This window comes from Tupaia chinensis, unplaced genomic scaffold (genome assembly GCF_000334495.1).
Source record: "Tupaia chinensis unplaced genomic scaffold, TupChi_1.0 Scaffold148210_1, whole genome shotgun sequence".
Classification (NCBI taxonomy): domain Eukaryota; kingdom Metazoa; phylum Chordata; class Mammalia; order Scandentia; family Tupaiidae; genus Tupaia; species Tupaia belangeri.
In genome coordinates this window covers 218,357-219,462 of record NW_006208060.1, presented here as the reverse complement: position 1 = coordinate 219,462, position 1,106 = coordinate 218,357, and the positions used below count along the sequence as shown (strand labels likewise).

Below are 1,106 nucleotides of genomic sequence, written 5' to 3'. Positions count from 1 at the left end.
AAAAAAAAAAAAAGTGTTTACCCCAACAAAAAGCCACACCCCGCCCCGCCAACTTACGTTTAAACCAGCCCCGCCTCCTCCCTCCATCTCTGCACCGGCCCACCTGCGATCGTCCCCAAGCCCGGCCTTCGCCGTCGTCCACTCTCACTGCCCGGACCTTGGCTTAACTCCGGGCTTGACTTTCTGTCTCTGCTCCGGTCTCCTCGCTGGTCCGGACTCCGCCCCTCTCTTAGATTGTCCGTCTAGACTTGAGCTCCTTAAATCCCTCCGCTGAAGCTCTTCCCTCTCCTGCCTAGTCCAGTGGGGGACTACGAGGGCCCGAGTTATAGACGAGAAACAGAGGCTTTGCAAGGCTAAGTCACTCTCCAGGTCCCCAAGGCTGTCCGACCCCAACCAGGCTCTTGGCCACTGCAGGACAGCTGCTTGCCAGCCAGCGCCCACCCCTCCGCGAGAAGCAAAGCACACAGTAGGCGTTTCAAGAGTTAGTCCAGGAGTGGAAAGAGGGCGTGAGATCCCAAGTGTCGGTGTCCTTTCACGAACGGGATAAATTGCGGGCTGCGGATCCCGTTCGCCCCAGCCTCAGTTCGGTGCTAAACTCCCATCGTTTCCACGGAGGCGGTTCCCTTCGTTGGGCAACAGCGGAGTCTACTTCCGCCTCCGCGCGATGCTTTCTGGCCTCAGAGGCCCCCGTAGCCCCGCCCACCAGCAAGGCGGTCCTCGAGCAACGACATTTCTGTGGCCGGCATGAAGCCACCGCAGCGGCGGCGAACGGCCCCGGCGTGCTATCTGTCTGAGGAGACCGGCCCCACGGCCTGGACCACCCGAGAAAAGCGGCATCTACTGCGACTCCTGCAGGCGCGGCGGGGCCAACCGGAGCCGGACGCGGCCGAGCTGGCCCGGGAGCTGCCGGGCCGGAGCGAGGCTGAGGTGAGACGCGGTGCGAGCGCCCGGACCCGAGCAGGGCTGGGGGCGGGGCTAAGGGGCGGGGCCACGGTCGGGCGTCCTGAGCAACGGCGTGGCCGAGTGGAAGTGACGTGCCGGTGAGGCTCGGGACAGACTGAGCATCGGGCTGAGCACTGGAGGAAGACTAGGGACAGGGCTAGACC

At 64.0% G+C, this 1,106-nt stretch overlaps 1 protein-coding gene across 1 annotated transcript in view; it reads left to right on the top strand.

Moving 5' to 3' along the window:
* The first annotated feature begins 20 nt into the window (after positions 1–20).
* SNAPC2 (small nuclear RNA activating complex polypeptide 2) overlaps positions 21–1,106 on the top strand; it is a 4,029-nt gene continuing 2,943 nt past the window's right edge. The window contains exon 1 of the mRNA XM_027769004.1: positions 21–927. Within this exon, the coding sequence (XP_027624805.1) occupies positions 745–927 (183 nt within the window). The 5' untranslated portion in view covers positions 21–744. The remainder of the gene's footprint in view (positions 928–1,106) is intronic.